This window comes from Lissotriton helveticus, chromosome 11 (genome assembly GCF_964261635.1).
Source record: "Lissotriton helveticus chromosome 11, aLisHel1.1, whole genome shotgun sequence".
Taxonomy (NCBI): domain Eukaryota; kingdom Metazoa; phylum Chordata; class Amphibia; order Caudata; family Salamandridae; genus Lissotriton; species Lissotriton helveticus.
Genome location: NC_136072.1, coordinates 1,007,562,048 through 1,007,582,852, shown reverse-complemented (window position 1 = coordinate 1,007,582,852; position 20,805 = coordinate 1,007,562,048). Strand labels below are relative to the sequence as shown.

General features: G+C 45.5%; 1 protein-coding gene across 1 annotated transcript in view; it reads right to left on the bottom strand.

Annotated features, from left to right (window-relative positions):
* SSH1 (slingshot protein phosphatase 1) overlaps window positions 1–20,805 on the bottom strand; it is a 542,618-nt gene that overhangs the window by 425,606 nt on the left and 96,207 nt on the right. Inside the window, exon 2 of the mRNA XM_078667402.1 lies at window positions 13,096–13,133. Within this exon, the coding sequence (XP_078523528.1) occupies window positions 13,096–13,133 (38 nt within the window). The remainder of the gene's footprint in view (window positions 1–13,095; window positions 13,134–20,805) is intronic.

Here is a 20,805-nt window from a genome sequence, read left to right as displayed (position 1 = left end):
GCCGAGCGGCGCATAATAAACCGCGGGGGGCCTCCCGCTGTAAAGGAACGCACAATACCGCCGTACATCTGGACAGATACAGGGGCACATTCAAACTTGCTTCAGAGGGCTGGAAGTCGCTCTCACGGACCTGGCTCTTCGGCCGCGGTCCGTCTCAATACAATTGCCACTGGCCCTGAGACTTCACGGGGGTGCAGGCCAAGTGCTCCGAGGGACGCGGGGCGGTGACGAGGCATGCAACATTGAGGTGGCAGTGCCCCCGCACAGTACAGGGAGTCTGTTGACACAACCGGCCTGCAGCGGAGTCGGACAGATACATTCCCCTGCTCCCACTGTGAACTGTTGAGGGGACCCGGTACAGAGTGGTGCCGCCGGGCCCTGGGTGGACTGGAGTATACCCACGAAGATCAGGTGGGTCCTTGCGTGACGCCTCGAGGCAACAAGGAAGGAGGGGTAGACCAGACGGCGTCTGGTGTGGGTACCCACCTCAGGACACACTGTATTGGAGGACCGAGACGCCGGCTGCGTCCGCGTGAGGCGGACACCACTGTCGTGATGACCGGCAGGGGCCCAAAACCTGGGGCATCGCAATCGCGCCTTGATCGGTTTGCGTACGAGAAGCCCATTTCATCTCCCCCAGACGCCAAATCGCAGCAAGGCAAAGTTGCAGAGGCCGTGGGGGGCAAGAAGGCCACCCTTGACGACGTCATGCGGGCACTCACACAGGTGCAAACCACAGTTGGGTCCATATCGGCCGAAATAACGCTGATCAGAGCGGACTTCCATAAGATGTCGGAGAAAGTGAGCAATATGGAAGTGGTGACTAAATCCTTGGTGGAAGATGTGGCTGAGCTGCAGATTGGGATGGAACGCGTCTTGAAGGAAAATAAGGTACTGCGTGAAAAGCTCGATGATCAGGAAGGGCGCTCGAGACGGAACAACATTCGTATTATAGGTGTGCCGGAGTCGGAAGACACGAGAGCGATGGACTTGTACGTGGAGGATTTAATTAAGCAAAAGTTGCAGCCTAAGGGCCTCTCGGCCTTCTTCACGGTGGAAAGGGCACACCGGGTCCCTGGAGGGCGCCAGAAATCGGGCATGAACCCCAGACCGATCATAGCGAGACTCTTTAATTTCAGAGATCGTGATGCCATCCTGCAAGCGGCGAGAATCTCCCCCCCTCTCAAAATCCAGAACTCTACCTTGGCATTCTTCCCGGACTACATGGCTGAGGTCGCACGGAGGAGGAGGACCTTTTTCGAGGTGAAGAAGGAGTTGAGAGCTCGGGAAATTCCGTACTCAATGCTTTTTCCGGCCAAACTTCGGATTGTGGCAGACAATAAGACTTGGTTTTTTGATTCCCCGGAAATGGCGCAGGAATGGCTGGAGGGTTGGAGACAGGTGGATCCTCCGCGTCGCTCTAACAGGCAGAACAAACACCGTAATGCAGGATCCCGACAGAGCTCACAGTCCGCAGGGGAGGGAGCGGAGGCCCTCTCCCCATTGTCTGATCTTCGTGAAGAGGGTGCTGATGAGGAATAGTGATTCGCAGTTGCTGGATGGCTGACCTGACTGCATTGTAGACCGGCAATGCCGCCTTGGATACTGGGCTGAGGGCCTCCGCGGCAGAAGTTGGGGGCCGCCGATACCGGAGAGTCCTTCACCCCAGCGAGCAAGTACTGTGTTTTGGGTTGGGATCAAGCACTCTGCTGAGTTGGGGGGGCGGGCAGTTCTGAGTCCGTTGAGCAGGGGGGCAGGGAGGGGGGGAGTTGGGGGTAGGATAAGTTTCTGGTTTTTAAGTACTGCGCTGGGTCAATCACTGCACCGTGTAGGGCGAATGCGTAGAGTAGAGGTGCTACTGCGCGAACTGCAAATTCACTTCACAAGATGTATCATGTATGGCGGCAGCCGGCTGGCTTGTCGCTTCATCTGTTACGATGGGGGAGGACACTAACATGGGGCGGGCATCACCATTGAGCCTAATGTCTTGGAATGTTAGGGGCTTGGGGGATAAAATAAAGCGGGGACTGGTCTTACAGAACATCAGGAGGTTAAACCCAGCCTTGGTCCTGTTACAAGAAACTCATCTGACCGGAACGGCCGTACGGGCCATGGATAGGAAAGGATACAGTATGGTTGTTCACTCTGAGTTCACTAAGGGGTCCCGGGGTACTGGGATATTAATGCACCGCTCCTCCAGGTTTATTGTACACTCAGTTAGCGTAGACACGCAGGGACGCTTTGCGGCGATCCATGGGCAATGGGAGGGTAGGCCGCTTAATGTGGTCTCGGTATACATACCGCCGGCTCTACACACCATCGCTCTCCCAGACCTGGGGAACTTTTTGTTACACCTCCCGGAAGGAGATCTAGTAGTGGGGGGTGATTTCAACGCAGTGGCACACAGTTCCCAAGACCGTTACCCAGTGCGCACACGTACACCGGGGCCTTCCAAATTGTTAGACTTCATGGAAGCGCAGGGTTTCGTGGATATATGGAGACAGTTTCACCCGGAAGACCAGCAATACACGTATTATTCGGCAGTTCACGATAGCCTGTCACGAATAGACTACTTCCTCACATTGGGAGGGGGCCTTCTCAATATCACTGAAACTGACATCAAACCACGAGGAGTTTCGGACCATTCCCCGTTGACTCTGACTCTGTCCGGCCAGGTGAGGACCCACAGACGCATCTGTCCTATTTACCCGGGGTATCTTAAGGAGCCTGTAATAACCAAGGCTTTAAAAGCGAGTACAAGATCTTACATCACTGAAAATGAGGGATCGGTGACTTCACATGTAACCTTCTGGGAAGCCTATAAAACAGTTCTTCGCGGGATCTCGGTTATCGCACAACATAAACGCACGCACAGCAGGGAGCTATTAGACCTAGAGGAACAACTCGCCAGTGCGACTCGGGCGCATGAAAGTGACCCGAGTGAGGATACACGTCACACGCTCCGGATGTGTCAGCAAAGACACGCCGATCATCTACGGCGTAAAGTGTTGGGCGGGATGGCGGCAACAGCAAGTAGGATCTATGACGTAGGGGATAAGGCAGGTAAACTCTTGGCATGGCTAGAGAAGAAGCGTGGAGGTCAAAGGGCCATACTACAGCTCAGGGACTCGAGAGGGGCGCTGCAGACCAGGCCTGATCGGATAGTGGAACTCCTCGCTGACCACTTTGAGTCAGTTTACTCCCCGGAAACTGAAGTCACACGGGAAGTGGTGGAGGGATCACTCCTAGGGGTGCCGACTCGTACTCTCCTCCCGGACGCTAGGGACGAACTTGATTCGGACCTGACGTCCGAAGAAATACAACTAGCCATTGCGGCGTTGCGCCCTGGGAAAGCAATGGGCCCTAACGGCGTGCCGATTGAATGGTACAAGATTATGTCTGAGTCACTCTCCACTCCCCTACTCGAAATGTACGAGGAAAGCCGGGAACGGGGGATCTTACCCTCTGACCAACGCATGGCCACCATAGTGGCGATTCCGAAGCCTGGCAAACCTCCTGAGGACTGCGGCTCGTACCGCCCTATATCGCTCCTCAACGCCGAAAATAAAATTCTGGCGAAACTACTGGCCACTAGATTGCTACCGCACTTACAGCACCTAATCCCTCCGGATCAGTCGGGCTTTATGCCACACCGGAGCACGGCGCTGAATTTGAGAAGGTTGCACGGGGTGCTGGCACGCGCCCCACGATTGAAAGAGCCAGCAGCGGTACTATCTTTGGATGCCCGAATGGCGTTTGATATGGTGGAGTGGCGCTATCTTTTTGCAGTCCTGGAACACATGGGTATTGGCCCCGGCTTCATCTCATGGGTCAGGTTGTTATACACCGAGCCCGTGGCGAGGGTGGCGGCCAATGGTTGTATCTCGAGGGATTTCCCACTGGCGAGAGGCACAAGGCAGGGATGCCCGCTTTCACCGCTACTTTTTGCATTAGTGTTGGAACCCCTGGCCACAATTCTCCGATCCACCCAGTTGCTGAGGGGCATACAATGGGGTGATGGTTGGGAGGACAGGGTCTCCCTGTATGCTGATGACATGCTTGTATACCTCATGGACCTCGACACTGGCATTTCGGTCCTGCTGGCCCTCTGTGAGACCCATGGTGCAGCATCAGGTTACAAACTAAACTGGTCCAAGTCCGTGCTGTTCATGATTCGGGGTGACCCCCCGGTACTGCCTGAGGGATGCCAGTTGATTATAGAAACACGTACCTTCAGGTACCTGGGAATTCAAATCACACAGGAATCTGAGACATTTTTAGAGCTAAACCTGGTTCCCCTGATGAATAGATTGAGGGCGGATGTGCGCCATTGGAAGGCCCTCCCCCTGACTTTGCTGGGTAGAGCGGCACTCTTTAAAATGCTGGCACTACCTCGCTTCCTTTATGTCCTGGAGAACACGCCGACGGTGGTTCCATTGTTGTTCTTCCGCCAAGTGACGGCACAACTGGCTACATTGCTTTGGAGTGGCAAGCCGGCTAGAGTAGCACAGCTGAAATTAATTAGAGATTGGTATAGCGGGGGGATAGCACTCCCGAGCCTTGAACTGTATTACTGGGCAGCACACCTTAAGGTGATCAACCAATGGATTCATGGCACCCACGATGACCCGGCATATGTGGCGGATAGAAGACAATTGGGCACGGCTACCCTCCTGGCCCCGCTCTAAAACAAGGGTTTGGTTGGGAAGCTGGAAGGTCCGACCAAGCACACAGTGACTATATGGTATGGGGCACAGAGGCGGCTTGGATGGGAGGGGGTGATTACCAAACTCACACCGCTATGGGACTCCAGAGCATTTGGTAATTTGCGTAGCAGTAAGGGTTTTGATCGGTGGGACTCCATCGGGATATCCACAGTGGGCGATCTATGGTCGGGAGGCGACATACTTTCTTTTGACACGTTGAGGGCGCAATATGACCTGGGAGTGACGGAAACGTACAGATATATACAAATTAGACACGCACTCATGTCTGTGTTGGAAACTGGGGCGTCGGTCCCAGAGTCGGCTCCATTAGAAGACCGGCTGCTTACGGACTATATGGAGACTAGTGCTACATCCCTCACCTACCGTAAACTGTTGAACAACTTGCCGGATCCGCTGGTGCACCTGAAAGAAAAGTGGATGGGGGAGCTTGGGGATTTGGATGAGTCAGAGTGGAACGAGGCATTGGCGTCACCCAGAGAGGCAGGCATATCCATGCGATTTCGACTGGTCCAATTCAAAATATTGCATAGAGTTTATTACACCCGCACAACACTCCATAAAATACACAGGGCTGACCATCCATATTGCTTACGGAACTGTGGGGAGGAGGGTACACTGTTCCATACTTTATGGGAATGTCCCAATCTACAAATTTACTGGAGGCGCGTAGCGCGCACAATCAGCCAGACACTAAAAACCCCTTTCACACCTGACCCTCGGGTATGCATACTGCACGTGTGGGGCCCGACAGACCTGTCACTGCCTGGGAAGCGTTGGGTGGTCATTGGTATGATGCTGGCGAAGCGCGATATTGCACAGAACTGGGGAGCACCGACTACTCCGACGCTGTCGCAGTGGTGTAAGAACATGGATATGCTTATGTTGACGGAGCGGGAGGTTTATAAACAGAGACTCAATCCGCGCAAGTGGAATAAAATATGGACGCCATGGAACTCGTATAGAGGGGATATTTGTGAGCCGTTACCAGAGGATGAGGATGTAGATAGCTCTGAGGAGGAGGGTGAGATGGACTGATATAATGTACTCCGGGGTGGGCATTATAGAGGGGGGTTGTCTGGGAACTAGATACTGAATTCGTAAGCAGATTAGCTAGTGGCATGAACTAGGAGTAATGCACATGGAGGCTCTACTCACGCTGATGCTGTATTTGTTTTAAGATGCGGATCGTTGATCTTGACCCTTTTATGTAGTTTGTTCAGAGTTGGGGTGAAAATGAAAATTTGAAAAGTTGCTCCACTGATTGAAGGCAGCTGAATGTTGACGCTGCGATGATGCAATGATTACTCGTTACTGTTTACTTTGTGATGGCAACAATAAAAACAAATTTTCAAGAAAAAAAAAAAAAAAAAAGAAGGCGAAAAGACCACAAAGTGCGAGCCAAATTCGCGGATATGGTTTTACTCCTTGCAAAGCGAGGTGTTACTAGGAGTTGGGAATCCCCGTGGCCCCAACACTGCTCAGGTGGAAGGAAGAGGTGGAAAATGGGGCTGGCTGAAAGTGTAGCTATCCGACGTGAGGAAAAAAGAGGCCTAAGAAAGGAACCGATCGCTACGAGTTGGGACATCTTGCTGGAAGCTTTCAAAGCAGCCGACACCCTTGCTACATGAAGCTCTGTAAATGTCATCACACTCCACCACTAATCCCCTGCCTGGATAGGAGCCCCCACTCTTGCAGCCAAGATCAGGGGATGGCCGGGCTGGGTCTCCATTTACCCCCACTTTACGAAGTACCCACCCACCTGGACAGACATCTCACTTTCCGCTACGTAGAAGCCAAGTTTTAGTTACAACCGTATAGATTTAGGTTTCCAAAATTCCAGAGCGGCCGTCCGCAGGGGAGGGAGGCGGGGAGTTTGCAAAAATGTTTATTACTTGCTAAACCTTGATCCAGGAAAATGGTACAATTGATGTAACAGCAGGGCATGAAGAGACGCCATATTAGGGCAGGGCCGTTTCTAGGTGTTTTGCCACTCTAGGCGAGAATTGAAAAATGCCGCCCCCCCTCCCTTTTGCTACTATCACTCTCTCCCCTTGTCATCTAGGCTAGAGAGGCACACCCTCTACTGCCGAACACTTCTATGTTACTCTCATTTACTATCAGGAAACACAATCACAATAGTCAGTCCTGCAAACGACCTCAACGAAAGGCCCAAGCCAGACCGTTACGGTATCCATACACTCACAGAACTATGTACACGGATGCCCATTAGAGCCTTGTGTTTAAATACCACAGAGGCGTCAAGTGCACCTTGTTTTCAAAACCAGAACCAAAAAAAATAGTAACTTGCATTTCTCACTCACCCAGTACCTGTCCTCAGTACCCCTCGATGAACAGTCTTAATGCTCACTCCGTCAGTACCTGCCCTCAGTACCCCTCGATGAACACAGTCTTTATTGCTCACTCCGTCAGTACCTGCCCTCAGTACCCCTCGATGAACACAGTCTTTAATGCTCACTCCGTCAGTACCTGCCCTCAGTACCCCTCAGTGAACACAGTCTTCAGGGCTCACTCCGTCAGTACCTGCCCTCAGTACCCCTTAGTGAACACAGCCTTCAGGGCTCACTCCGTCAGTACCTGCCCTCAGTACCCCTTAGTGAACACAGTCTTCAGGGCTCACTCCGTCAGTACCTGCTCTCAGTACCCCTTAGTGAACACAGTCTTCAATGCTCACTCCATCAGTACCTGCCCTCAGTACCCCTCAGTTAACACAGTTTTCAATTCTCACTCCATCAGTACCTGCCCTCAGGACCCCTCAGTTAACACAGTCTTCAGGGCTCACTCCATCAGTACCTACCCTCAGTAGCCCTCACTCAACACAGTCTTCAATGCTCAATTGGTCCATATCAGTCCTGAGAGACCCTCGGTGAGTACCAATCCTCAGTGCCAGTCTGCATAATCCCTCTCCAGTGACAGTCCTTAGTGCCCCTCTGTTAGTAGCAGTCCTCAGTGCCAGTCTTCGGTACACCTTGCTCAGTACCTTTCCACAGGGCCCCTCTGTGAGTACCAATCTCATGACAGTCTGTGAGTACCAATCCTCTGTGCCAGTCCTCAGTGCCCTTCACTATCATTTAAACAGTGCCAGTCCGCAATGCCTCTCCATGGGTAGCACCCCCTCAGCACCTCTCTTTCAGTGACAGAATGTGTGTGTTTGTGAGATGTCTTGTATCACCAGTACTTTTTTCGAGTTCATCAATTTAGCGTGCTGAGGCACACTTCCTCTTCTGACGCATTAGGTAGTGGTAGTCAGCAGCGTGCATGGCCTATACACCATGGAGCGTTTACATTTTAGTGTATATATAGATTTTTTTTTGTTTTATAACGGACTGAACTAATGTATTTCTCTTCTATTTTATTATCAATTCTAATTTGTTTAGTAATATTGAAAGAGACGCTGGCTGAAATTAACAAAATGTGTTTATTTATAGCGGAATTATTTGGAGTTCTGAGCTGTCCGTGCGAGAGTAGATCGCGCAGTTCAAGTTTTCGCTTTACACTCAGGGATTTGTAGTCCTGTTGAAAACCTGGAGTGGACGATCTACTCTCAACTTGAGCCCTGCCCCCCCACCCACCCAACACACCATAAATCCAGCAGTTTTTTAATTAATCAACTGCACATTCACTCTCATTTGCATGTACTTTCACCATATGTATATCGCCACAAAATAATTACCCATTTCAAACACATGAAGTCCTTGAATTTGCTGAAGAGTTTGTGCTTACTGTGAAAAAATCGCCTACAAGAAGCTAGAGCCTGTTTTTCCCATACCCGATGCATAACAAGGATTTAACTAGACTCCTGTTAGGTTTTAAATATCAACAATCATGTGAAGGTGGCGTGGTCAACGAATATGGCAGCATAGACGTGCCACATGAATGCGTGTTTATCTGATCAATCCGGTGTCCGGCGGCCCTGGTTGAGCAAAGTCCCCGCAGAGTAGTCCCCGCAGAGTGTGGCATTACACCCCTGCACCCCGCCTGCATTTAGGGACGAGCCTCTGCCCTCTGCAGCAGGCCGGCGGACGGTCCTGACACTGGGCCGCAGGTATAGTCTGGTGCTGCATTGTACTATCAGGGTCGGCATTACTCGGGGGCAGGCTGGAGTTCCCGGCAGCGAGAAGCTTCCGCTGAGTGCCGAGAGGTGGCATTTGGGCTATTGGTGGGCTGATGCCCCAATTGCTGGAAAACGAAGGATAGGTGAGGCTGATGCAGGGGAGAAACAGGGAGGCTAGTTCTCAGCGGGCAGAGCGCTGACAGGGAACTGCGGAGCTCTGTTCTTTATACGGTGCCTCTGCCCTATTCAGAACTGCCTCACGCCTGGAAGGGGGTGTGGATGGCCCCCAGACACAAACAGACGGGAGCCGGCTGCATCAGGTGCCGCTGGTAAGCCAGATAGGGCCGCACGCGGCCCTGCAAACCTGCTTCAGCATTGTATTACCCCCATCCCCTGCCACCTTCTTGTATCTGCTGGGGACAGGGCCGTTTCTACCATTAGGCAAGACTAGGCGGCCGCCTAGCTTTACTTTCATAGGTTAAAATAAAAAAATAAAATTCCCCTTTTGCCGCCCTAGCCTTTTTTCCACCCTAGGCGGCTGCCTAGTCTTGCCTAATGGTAGAAACGGCCCTGTATTAGGGTGTAGGACGTACAGCCTAGTCCCAAATAAAACAAGATTATCAAGGTGGCACACAGTTAAGTTGTGAAGTGATAGCATCCGATTTCTTCTACCACCATGTACTATGTGATATCCTGCTATGTAGACAACTATTACTTGAAATTTCTAATTGGAGAAAAATTTATAAAATTTGGTTTGTGTCACATCCTGATTGTCCACACAGAGAGGGAGAGGAGTTGGCCTAACGGCTAGGGCGGTCGACCTCGAATCTGGGGAACTGGGTTTGAGTCTCAGCAACGACGCTGAACATCCTGTGATTCTGGGCAAATCACTTAATTTCCTTGTGCCTAATTAAAAAAAAAAGTAAAATATGAACGTGTCCTCATGTAACGCAACTGGTGCTATTTAAAGCGATCTGATACCCAATACATTTGGGTCAAGTTCGCGCTATATAAAACTCTGTAAAAAAAAAAAACATAAGGTAGACTCAAGCCTTCACATCTCATATGGACTAACATTCAGCGCACTCTAAGCTTCGGCTTCACGTTACCCTATACAAAGCCCTTAATTCCGCTAACAATGGATTGCAACGATCATAAAAGCTCTTATTGTGCCTCATGACAGATTTTACATTGACAACTTTGCATTACACGCATTAGTACTGACTGCAAGAGAGTTCCGATTATCTTGTATCATTATTTCTAGACCTCTGTTGATGTATACCCCTAGGATGCTAAGATTTTCACTGACATTTATAATCTGCAATGGCAGCTTGTACTGTGACACTAGATGTAGGAAATGCCTCAGTCTTGTCCTCGTTGACTTTATATCTTGATATTTCTGGGAAGACCTAAATGACGGACATAGTGGCTGAAAGGGAGCCACATTAATCGTTGAGTGTAATATTTTGTCTGCATACAATAGTAGTGTTGAGGGGCCCGCTGAGGTAGGGATCCCTATCACTGCAGCTGACTGATGGATGGCTGCGGCCAAAGGTACCAGAGCCAATAAGAAGAGCAGGGGTGACAAATGGAACCACTGGCATGGGCCCTGCGAACAGGCAAAGGATCCAACAGAAATCCTCTTCAGTTAACCCGAGTGGTAGGAGCCTTATATAACCACTTAACCTTGGTAATAAGGTCAACACCCAGCCCCAGTCTTTCAGGGGTGTGAAACATATTTCCATTCGATTTTGTCAAATTTTTTTTCAGTGTCGAGTGACAAGTCTAGAGTATTCTTATGGGAGTCTTTAGAAAGCCAGAATAGATGGGACAAGGTGTGCATAGGATTGCAGGACGTTATGCCATTTACAAAACCCACCTGTGTATGATGAATAAGACCAGGAATTACTTTTTTAAGCCGGTTATACAATATTCCTTCCAGGATCTTAATATCCACATAACGTAGAGAGATCCAACAATAACTACAGTATTGCAACAGATCCCACCAGGCTTTGGGAGGACTGCAACCAGTGCTCTATTGGAAACGGGCGATAGGCTTCTAGACTGCTTCGCCTCCTTATAGGCTTCGTAGAGCAACTCTGTTTCATCTTTGACCTATTTATAAAATTGATTTGGGAAGCCGTCAGCGCTTGTGGCCTTATTATAAGGAAGATTGGAGATAACTTGTGCAATGTCATCCTCAGTAATCCTTCCTTGTAGACGCGCCCTGCTTTCTGCATTAACACGAGTGAGTGCCAGACCAGCAAGGATCCTGGTCCCAGTCTTCCTCTAGTACAGAGCAATAGAGCCCTTTGTAATATATAGCAAACACTATAGCTATATCCTGAAGTCCTATAACCAGTTGGCTCTTACTATACCTAATTGCAGGGATGGCTACCATTGCTCCCATCTATTGAGCTGCACAGCCAAAAGTCAGCCCACTTTTTCCCCTTCCTCATATATTGCTTTAAGTGTGGCAGCATATACGTAGCTCAGATCCATTTTTGCTCTTTCAAGGTTCCACCTGACCACTTCAGTCGGGGTGGCAGTGTCATTTTTTATTAGGGATTTGATATGCTCTTCTAGGGCTGTCTTGATCCAACCCGCATCTGTTGGCTATTGTGGAAACCCTCACGAGTTATTCTCTTAAAGTAGCTTTAGCTGCCGCCCTTAAGATTTGTGCTGAGCTCATTGAGTCTTTGTTATCATTCAAATAATTTACATGCGATTTCAGATGGACTTAGCATTGGAACCTTCGGTAGTACGAGCTGTTAAGACATCGTGAATTGCTTGTTGAATTACTTGAGCTCCATTCAATACACATGCAGACAGGCATGTGACCATTGAAGGATCACTCAAAAATGTCTCAGTTTAGCACCAGTGGGATCCCTGGTTGGGAGATCTGGAAGGAATTCACCTCGAATGAGCACTGTGTGCATTCAAAAAGTAGTATTATTCCATGTCTGAGGGGGTTAGGAGAGGCCAGTTGTCAAGGAGTCAGTGGTCTTCCAGAACGTCTCCGAAAACCCCTATTTTTTGTTATTGGCTATATCAAACAGTCCTGGCCCTTCCATAACTCCGTCCAGGGCCAGATTTCAGTCTCCCCCAAGGATAACGTGTGGTATCCAGCTCAGTTATGCGCTTTTGAGTTAGAGGAGGAAAGTAGTTTTGTTCACATTCATGGCTAAGATCCAGCCCACTCTGATCACTCTGGTGCCCAGCCTCAGCTTAGCAAATAAGCATCTTCCCTCATCCAGGATAGCATTATAATACACAGGAGGGCTGTTTTCAACAAGATTGCAATCCCACATCTCTTTGAACTGGCCTGAGAGGTATTAGTGGTGGACTTCAGCTAGGGGTCTCAGCAGCTAAAAAGAACCCCCCTAAGCCAATCCCTCTTGAGATATTCAGTCTCAGACCTCAGAAGGTGTAAGAGGGAGATGTCCATTTGTTTACAGGTTAGGTAGGTTAGCATGGTCTTTCGTTTAACATAGTTTATCAGACCATTAACATTTAGGAAGATAATGTTCAGGGGTCTAAGTATCATATTCGTCTCACATTTGTCTCACTTATTGGGTGCAACTGTCTGAGATGAAGGTGCCAACCTTTTACTGATCACTAAAGCCAAGTGTAGAAGATTTGTAAAATCAAACCATTAAAAATGTCCTTTCCCACCAACATTTTCCCTCATCATCCAGAGGCAAGACTAGATCACCTATGCCCCCAGAATAGCTAAAGGACACGTTAACAAACTTCAGCTAGAACAACATATTACAGCTGTCTTTCTCGACTGTCGATCACGCCAGGACCTCACTCCACCTGGCCTTACATGTTTAGTAGCTTCTCATAAGGCTTCTTTGCCTTTCACAAATCTATGTTTATCGTAGGAACACTTGGCGACGTTATCACCCAAGCTATGCATCTCATATTTGCTTTTCAGCCTAATAAGACTGCTACAATCCACCGGTCATGCCCGCTGTCCATTAAGGATTGACACCCACCACTGGAACAATCCCACAGAAACGTGGTGGTCCACATTTTGATCATGGGTCGTTCCGCAAGCTATTGAAAACCGTGATCTTTACCAAAGCCTTCTGGCTTGCTTATACTTTGTCTCCTGTTGAAGCGCACTAAAGTTACACTGGTAACATCCTGGCAGAAAAAAATATGTTACTATTACTAACAAGCAGTCACTTTTATACAACCAGAACGTCAGTTAAAATGCACAATAAAAACGTTTGTGGTCAAAACATTTGACAGCTGTAAATATTTGTTTAGAAACAAAGATTAATTTACCTTAGGTTTGACCTACGCTCTTCATCACTTCCAACCTCCTGAGAAAAAAATAAGAAAATTGTTTCAAAATGTGAAAATGGCAATTTAAAACATCTAGAAATCTTCTGTAGGTACGGGTGCATGCTCTTTTGCTCGGTTTTTTGACCGTGGAAGGAGGGCACAGAAATGTAATATTGGTTTTGTGGCTTGAATACGCAGGCCCCAATTCAGAGTCAATGTCATATGCAAAAGAAATAATTGATGGACGGATTGCTGGACAATGCAAACATTCACCCCCAGTCACAAGGATCTGGGTTAAATCCATCATTCCTTTGCTTATCACACCACCCCAGTTTGGACCAAACTGGAATGGCATGTTGAGGGAAAAAACGATGGATTTAGGCCCAGATCTCTGTACTGGGGTGAATTTATGACATTGTTCTGCATTCTGTCCAGATGCTGGATGTGAGTGGTCTACGGATCCACATTGCATGTCCCCTGCTTTCTTTTAAGGTCTACTCTGCGCATGTTAAAAGTGAGTCCAGACTGTTTCCACAATATGTTTTGTATAACTATGAATTGCATATTTTCCTTGTATTAATTTTCTTTGCATTTTCCTTACTGGTATACGTTACCCTTCTGCTACAACCAGGCTATCTTACTTTACTTATGAACAACTGTATTTGTGGCTTATACGTTGGTAGGATATCAAATATATATATATATATATATATATATATATATATATATATATATATATATATATATATATATATATATATCAATATTATTCAGCAGGTTAGATCTATGACTTGTAATTCATTGTCGGTCTAGCTTGATTGTGCAGCTGTTATTAAACCTTATGTGATCAAACTAAAAATGAGTTTTCAGGAATACTACAGAGAGGTTCCACACACATGTTGGTGTACAGGAGTACATGGGCAGAAGTTGTGTGCTTCACCTCTAATCAGCTGTGCTTATTTTGTTTGTGTAGCTACCTGAGCCTGCAGCAGAATGGCTGCCTAGATACATCTCACTAATATGCATAAAGTATAAAGCTTGACCATTCAAGGGCACACACGTCACTGCAATGCTGTTAAAATATCATAGATAAGTAGATATTTTGCTCTGTTTGACTTTTGGTGGCAACACCACACATGGAAGGAGGGCATTCATTAGGAATGTATTGCTGTTTTCCAGTCCCAGCACTCTACTCATGCTCTTTCGTTTCCATCATTAACTTTGGCCTTCAAAGTGCAGGTGTGTGTTTGAGAGCAGTATGGGATGCCAAGGGCTACACTAATGTATGTCCATGTTTAGGTTTGGCTTGACAGCATAGCTGTCAAACGCCCTCATGTGATGTGCAAAATAGAGCTTTCACAGTACTACTGAGGGCGGGGCTTAGGTTCCACCCACATGTTGGTTCGTCATTTGTGATTGAGACAGATTTGTGCACTTCCAATAAAAAGAGTACTTGTATTGCAATTATTGGCTTGTGGCAAAGCTTGGTTATGGTGGCCAGCCAATAATCATGGATAAAGGACTGATCTGTTTATTATCAAATGTTGCAATAAAGGTAGTAGGTGTGACATATTTGTTGTGAAAAGCGTATGTTAGAGTCAGAAGGCCTTTAAGGGCGAATTGTAATTACTCTATATTAAAGCCTACAGCCAGGTATTTTGTTACTAGGAATCTCACAGATTACAATGGTAGGCAATGGTTTTGGTGTTGGTTAGTCTCTGTGACAAACCGTAGATATAGAAGATTAGCTTTCTGAGAAAACTGGTTTGGCCATCTTAGGAGAAACAGTGTTTTGCTTAGTCAACTGTAATTTTGTATATCTTTCTAATTTTATTACTGGGCCTTATGGTCACTTTGTGTAAAACCTTCATCTTGAATGTACTACTCGTGCGTTGGATATAGTGACAAGCTGTAGACCTGATTGGTGCACTGGGAAATGCTATTTCTGTTGCCACATATCTGATCTGATTGTTATGGTAAGTTATGACGAGGGCAGTAGGCTTTTGTTTTAAGTGCTGTGAAGCTATTTCTAATTTGATTTGTTATTTTCTTTTCATTTTGATTGATCTTTGCATTTGCTTCTTGGCATTTGAGGCACTGTGTCTCCTCAGGAGTAAGCTCTGTCACAGTGTTGGATCTATTATATTTGGGTCTTTTTGCACTCTTTTTGTGTTCTTATGTATAAATCATTTTCTAATGTGTAATACCAATATATTTAAAGAAAGCAGGACATAATTAAATGTTTATTTGCATAGCCCTTGCATCAAACATTTCTGATCCTCATGCAGCTTATTTTAATGGTGTTCTTTATTGTTGAAGAAGCAGTTAGATTGTTTCTGATTAATTTGACTCAAAGTAGGGAGGGAAGTAATGGTAGGTCACAAGAAAACTGGTCGAATTTGTGGCATACATCCCATTACAGGACTTATGAAAACTGCCACTATCTTTTACAAGGCATCTGAAAACTGTGACTGCCTCTTAATGGGAATGTGGGAACTAGGAATACCAATGACTTTGGGAGAACTTTCATTCAATGACTTTGGGAGAACTTTCGTAAAACAAAAACATGACCATAATAATAATCCACATTTGTGCGCTTTACAAATGTGGATTATTATTATGGTCATGTTTTTGTTTTACGTTCCATCACGTGCTAGTCATTAGTGTCATTAGTATTAGTTCAATGTGCGTTGAAATGGGATGGCATAGTTGATTCAAAAAGTCTGTGAGGGAGAACTTTCACCGCTCTCTCTCCAAAAAAGCTATCAGTTTATAAAGTGACCTATATATCCTCTCAGGTTTTGATCACTATTACAAATCAAATGTTTGTAAAAACCCGATTTTCCAACCACCCCTACAATTTAACAACAAGCAATTTCGTGAGATGCCCACTGTCATTAGCAACACTCTCCTGAACATCAGGGAAGAACCACTATACTCAGACCAGGTCTGCCCCAGTGCATTGATTCTCTGCACCTTTCAGCTACCATCAGCACCATCGATAGTCAGATGCTATCTGAATGATTGTTCACATAGGCTCACATCAGAGCACACGCACTGCCATGATTTCAGTAAATTTACAAAAATGCTCTTGTCAAGTCAAACTGGACACATTAATCCCAAGAACAGCCATCATTATCAATGCTGGTCCACAGAGCTCTGTCCTGTCACCTTCCCTTTTTAACATTTACATAGCCTCACTTCCGGACATCTTAGACTCCTGTAATACCAGTGATCACCTTTACTGCAGACAATAGGTATTTTCACCATCAGCTAGATGATACATTTGTCAATCTCCATAATTTGTCCCTTTGTTTCTCACAAGTTCATACCTGAATGTAGGACAATTGTCTGTGTCTTAATGGTTAACCAATAGAACTCGTGTTCCTAGGCCTGAAAAATGGGGGGTCTCCTCCAATCCTCATGGATAGTTTGGATTTATGTTTTAAATGGATATATCATTTACCTCTCAATTAAATGTGGTCTCCAAAACTGCTTAACATCATCAATGTTTACCGAAAGGGGTTCTGCCAATGGTCCACTGTTCTCAGAACAACATCCTAATCCTCATCATGGTCATGTCTCATCTGGATTATTGAAATAGCTTAAATGTAGGCTCCACACAGTCCAAAATTAAGCAGCCAACCTACTGATCGCTTTAATATGTCATGACCACATTACACTAAACCTAAAATCTCACATTGTAACAAAGATGGACATTTACAGCTCACATAATCCAAATGTTTTTCAATACATTTTTCTTCAGCTTGTTTGTCCAATGTCTAAGAACAAATGCCTTCTCCGTCATTGGCTCACATTCTATAGAACCATTGTGCAATGCCTTTTTGTGAATGCGAAAAATTCGATTCGCAAAACCACAGGCTTGGAGAAGGCAAATGGACACAATGCAATGCATCATTACATACTGAACAATGGAATTCATTCTCTAACCCATAAAATGCATTTTTTAACCCCATTTTAATTCAATAGGAGGATGGAGAGTAAAAGGGTGTCCCATTCCTTCAAAAGAATTTTAATTGAATGTACCAATGACTTACAACCTCGATTGTGATCACAAACAAATAATTGACCTGAAACTGACTCACTAAAGGCCATGGTCTCCCATTTGGAAACTGGATGGTGTCTGCCTGGACCAGCTTTCACTTTGTAAATGTGTGGATTTGGCATTTGGAGACAAAGGACAGGGGTCAAGGGAACCATTGCATGTTTTACCAGACTCATTCAGTGAATGCCCTTTAAAATATATATTTTTTAAACAGTCTCTGTGGCTTTAACATACCAGAGTTGCTTTTAAAACAATGTGGGAATTCAGGTAATGTGAATGCAGGCCTGCTATCCTTCCCAAATTGCTATCTGATATGCTAATAAACGGTATCACAAAATGTTAATTCATATGGAGTCACAAAAGAACGCCGGTCTCATAATTATTAATGAGGCCCTAGATTATGTGCAACTGATTAATACATCCAGTGAAGCCCAAAATAAAAGTGGGGGTGCAAAGGAGTCAGTGTGCAAAAACGCTCAATACAAAAAAACGGACTACTTTTACACCACATTTTCTAATCCTGTGTCCCCATTGAGTTAGGTGCTCTTGACATGTCCGATCCTGAGCAGATGGGTTATGTTCCACTACCACCATACTGTACAAAGCACTATCCTGCAATTTGCTATGCGCCATATGCACGCTCTATGTAAGAGCTCGGAGACCACAGTTGGGTAATTAGAAGCATTTTAAAAGAAGTTCTGCTTAATAAATTTTGCAGAGTGAGTGGGGACAACAACAATTGCAGTTCTCTTGGTGTGAATCACAGAAAATTAACATCACATTGTGTAGGAAACCCGCCATTGTTAGGTCTAGCAATAGCCAAGACCTTTGCATTTTACTAAAATTATATGTATACCATACTAACAAATAGGGGCTTTGAGCTAGCCATCCTCATCCTTTAATCTAATATTGCATAATTCGCAATTTTCTTGTGCCCACTACAGAATACAGCATGTGGCAATGGGTCAGCCCACTTCATCAGTTGGGTAAATTCACTGTAAGTGATGGCATTCTTCCCTTCCATGAGAACCACCTCCTTCAGTGTTTTTGGGGTTGCCACAGACCAGGCAGATTCCCTAACTATAGTTTTGCAAAAACCATAAAACCATGACAAACGAAAACAAGCACTGACAAAGTCAAAGGACTGGCATTCAATGTCAGGCCTATTGGCTTTGCCAGTGCTTGCTTTTGGTATTTTTATTTTATTTATTTGAATAGTTTTATAAATCGAGAACAAGACCCATAGCGGTATCAGAGTGCTGTACAGAGTTGATGCCAGTAAGGGTACAACACAATGTGCAAGTAGGTGAAGTTACAACATAGTGGAAATCATTCAGGTAAGAGTTAGGGGTACCAACCGTGCAACACGAAGAGCAAAACATCATAAAATAAGACGCACCAGAGAAGTGCAATACAAATCAGGGAATTTCAACAAAAACAAGATCACCAGTTAATGCAATTAAGAAACCATAGAGGACTAGATAAAAAATAACGTAAAAGCATACAGTAAAACGCATCAGTGTAGTACAACAAGAATTGGGGTATTAATAAAAACAAGAGCATGAACACAGGATGATGGTTTGAACGTTCATTCAAGAGTAGTCGTTGACCAGTTTCAGTGCCACTGATTTCGTGTCAGTACAAATAAAAGCGTTACTAAAAACCCAGATTATTACACTTTTTATGGCTTATTTGTACTTAGGGCTTTACCATCAAGAGAGGAGAGAATATAAGCAATATTAGAAACAAACTGCACGGCTGAACAATAAAGTGCTATGTGCATTACTCAAATTAAAGCATGAAAATAAAGAACGGTATCTCCAGCGTACACTGAGTCAGGTTTTTAGCACAGATCAAAAGCCCACCAACTCCATGCCTGTTTTTTCAAAAACCCGTTCACGTCACTGACTTTTCCACTATGCTTTTCCCTTTCCACAAATGTTAGAGGTAGTAGTATCAAAGTTAAAGTTGTGTTTGATCTTGGCACCCTCTGTTAATTGTTGGTGGCTATATTTAATCACCAAAATCAAAGGAAAGGGTATCATTTAACTTTTAGATGCCCACATAGACAGTGTAACTTGATTTGAATGAAGGAAAGAAGATAAATCTGCAAACACACAAATGCAGAAGAAAACGAGTTAATTACCTGTAACTTCAGTTATCCAGTATTGGTATCTTTCATAGATTCAAATGCTTAGAATCATCCCCGCCGACGAGGTGGGAGTCTCGCGGTATAACAAAACATATACATTATAGTCATAATAACATTATACAATAGTAAGGGAGGGCGTAGTATGCGTAGTGGGGCTACGCGAAGCTACGCAAAGTGAGCGAGAAACTACGCCCACCTACGCACTTCGCGTAGCCCCACTACGCGCTGCCTGCCCCCCTCCCCTACATACCTAATTTGTGTAAATACTAAGTGCCTTTTATTTACTTTTCTTTTAGTATTTGCACAAATTAGGTATGTAGGGAAGGGCGGGAGGAAGGCGGGTGGCGGGCAACTTCGCTATGCCCACAGAGTGGGCGTAGTGTTGCCTGCTACGCCTACTTTGCAACGGGCGAAGTAGGCAACTTCGCCCAGGGTTATACAATAGGCTACTATGGACAGCAAAGTCACTACATTAGCCAATCTTAGTCCTTTTGCAAAAAGAAACAAACTTGGAACACATCCAATCAGGCTGCAGCACCCTCTTAGAACCTTCCACAGAGAGGCAAACCCTCAGATTTTTGTAGCACAAGTGACAGTAAGTATGCCATGATGATAAGGTAAGCCTCTCCGGGGAGGAGGGTGGTTCGCATGTGAATCTATGAAAGATACCAATGCTGGATAACTGAAGTTATAGGTAAGTAACTCATTTTCTTATCCAGTATTGGGGTATCTTTCCTAGAGTCACTTGCTAAGAATCAGAATAGCTAGCAGTAAACAATACTTAGTTGCATAGTGGATGGTGGGTATCATAAGAAAACACAATAGATACCTCGCAAACATACAATAATGCAGTATACATTTTAACCCTAATAAAGGGCAATTCATAAACATATCCATCAAAATAAATATATACAATAATGAACATTTCAACTTGTAAAGCTATAATCACCTCCTTACAGAGGCTTACCTTATTTAAAAAGGTTTTGCAACACTGCTTGACTCATTGCTGATTCAGCCTCTGTTGCCAGATCCAGGCAGTAATGCCGTGTAAACGTGTGCACAATTTCCCAGGTTGCAGCACGGCAAATCTTCTCCAAAGGTACTCCAACAAAAAGAGTAGTAGACGAGGATACTGCCCTAGTAGTGTGAGCCTTAGGTTTGTTTGACAAAGGATGTCCCGCTTTGAAATGGCATAATTGGATAGTAGATGCAATCCACCTTGCAATAGTGGACTTCGTCAGAGCTGATCCTGGTTTTTGACCACCATAGGAAATAAATAGTTGGTTGGATTTTCTGATGGACACAGTACGTGAAATGTAGAACTTTAAACATCTCTTGACATCCAAGGTATATAAAGATTTCTCAGCAGAGTAGGATGGATTAGGAAAGAAAGATCGTAATATAACAGGCTTGTTAAGATGGAATGAAGAGGGAACTTTAGGTATGAACGTAGGATTAGTTCTTAGAAGGATATAGTCATTGGTAAATTTCA